This window comes from Condylura cristata, unplaced genomic scaffold (assembly GCF_000260355.1).
Source record: "Condylura cristata isolate star-nosed mole 26May11 unplaced genomic scaffold, ConCri1.0 scaffold00026, whole genome shotgun sequence".
NCBI lineage: Eukaryota > Metazoa > Chordata > Mammalia > Eulipotyphla > Talpidae > Condylura > Condylura cristata.
Window position 1 is genome coordinate 3,975,506 of NW_004567127.1, and position 2,003 is coordinate 3,977,508.

At 58.7% G+C, this 2,003-nt stretch overlaps 1 protein-coding gene across 2 annotated transcripts in view; it reads right to left on the bottom strand.

The window, feature by feature from the left end:
• Positions 1-306: 306 nt before the first annotated feature.
• The window catches only part of CD101 (CD101 molecule), a 30,732-nt gene continuing 29,035 nt past the window's right edge, over positions 307-2,003 (bottom strand). For both annotated transcript variants that reach the window (XM_012730064.1, XM_004689483.2), the window contains exon 9: positions 307-768. In XM_012730064.1, coding sequence (XP_012585518.1) covers positions 530-768 — 239 coding nt within the window. In that variant the 3' untranslated portion in view covers positions 307-529. The remainder of the gene's footprint in view (positions 769-2,003) is intronic.

The window sequence follows — 2,003 nt, forward strand, 5'->3', positions numbered from 1 at the left end:
GCCTAGTATGCCAGGCTTGCCCCGGACCTGAATGCATAGACGGGCCCAGGCAGAAGACGGGCTTTCTGGAAGGCAGCCCCGCTCGCAGGCGGCATCAGTGAAGGGCATGCGGCCGAGCCCTCTGTCCAGCTGACATCGGCCTACTGGAGCCTCTCACCTGCGGACAAGGCCACCTGCCGCCTCCTGCTGGACTTTGCCTTAGGAGCTCGGCCAGCCCCAGGAGGCTGTGTGAGGGAGGTGGCTCTCTCCTTGCAGCTGGGAACCCCAGTGTCCTGGGTGTGGCCTGGGCGTGAGGGTGCCGCCTGGCTCCTGGGGGCCTGCCAGGGACCGAGGTGCTCCCCACACAGAGAAACACTGAGCAGAACTGGCATCGCGCAGGTGCTCGATCGATGCCCGCTCGGGGGCCCCACACGCGCCCCTCTGCTTCCAGGGAGCCCGGCCACAGGCAGAGAGGGGCGCGCCAGGTCAGCCAAGCCCCACGTCCCACTCATGCAGCCCGAGGCCTGCAGGCACCTGCAGCTCACAGGCTTCAGCTGTCGTCCTCATCTTCCTCCCTGCTCCTGCTCAGGGTGTCGCCGCCGGTCCTCTTCATGTCCACCCACAGGACCTGCTCCTTCTGCGCACTGCAGCTGAGTGTTGCCAGCCTTCGGATCTTCCAGTACAAGTAGACCAGGGAGGCGAGCAGCAGGATGAGTAGAATGAAGGGCAGGATGAGCAGGAAGTAGAGCAAAGGCTCTGAGGAGCAGATCCTGGAGGGCAGCGTAGACTCTGCAACGAGAAAGGAAAGCAGAGCCGTGGGTCTCCGACAAATGTGTGTGAAGCAACAGGGCAAATAGCCGGCTCCTGGCGCCCTGCATCAGGAGCAAACGGAAGAGAAGCAGGAGGGGAAAATTCTAGAACTGTGCCCTTCAGCTCCACTCCCCCTCCCAAACACCAGCCCCCCGCAGCCATCTCCAACCACCGGAGGGTCCAGTGACCTACTTAGAGCTAACAGCCAGAAAGAAAACAAAACGCAAAAAGAAAGCCGCTCCTTTAATCTTCTTTCCTCAGAAAAGATATCTATAATTCAACCCTCGTTCTCAACTCTGTTGCCGGCCCTGAATTTTTAACAGAGTAATTCCCACCGCTGCTTCTTAAACACGGGAGTGCAGGTCCCCGCTCCAGCCGCTGGAGCACAGCTCAGGCTCACAGGTGTCCCCGGGGAGCGCCCTGCAGGGCTCCCTGGTTTTGCTGTCCTCCCTGCAGGCTCCGCTCCCCTAAGGCTCCGGGCCTGTGGCCTGGCCCAGAGGCGTCACCCGCTCCCCGAGTCCTCCTGCCTGGCTGTCTTTTCCTTGTAAGCACCCCCTTTGTGTCATCACGGTTGCTGGAGTGTCCGGTGGCCTTTGGTCTCACTTCCCCATGGTCTCTAGCACAGCAGCTGGAGGAGTCTTTCCAGGTTGAACTGTTTTGTTTTTTTTTGAGGTATTTTTATTTATGATACAGAACTGGGGTACAGGCCAGAGGTGCAAGGTGAGAGGACTCCCCAGAGACAGAGTGGGGAGCAGTACAGGCAGATCTAGTGAAGTACACTGCTGAGGGGAGCAGCGGGGAAACCGGAGAGGTCTGCTGCGCCAAGTGGGTCAGCTCTCTGCCGGGGATGAACTCTTGCTAAAGCGGCTACAGCCAGCTTTGCAGAGCTGCGCTTTAACCTGTTGCACCACCAGGGAGGGCCCCGATCTGCACTGACCTGGATCAACTACAACTGTATGGGCAGCAGATTCTCATCCAGGCAGAGATTCTCTACTAAGGAAGAGATTCTCCATCCAGGCAGGAGGTTCTCCATCCAGGTGGGAGATTCTCCATCAAGGAGGAGATTCTCCATCCAGGCAGGAGATTCCCCATCAAAGCAGGAGATTCTCATCCAGGCAGTAGATTCTCCATCCAGATGGAAGAGTCTCCATAAAGGCGGGAGATTCTTCATCCAGGCAGGAGATTCTTCATCCAGGTGGGAGATTCTCATCCAG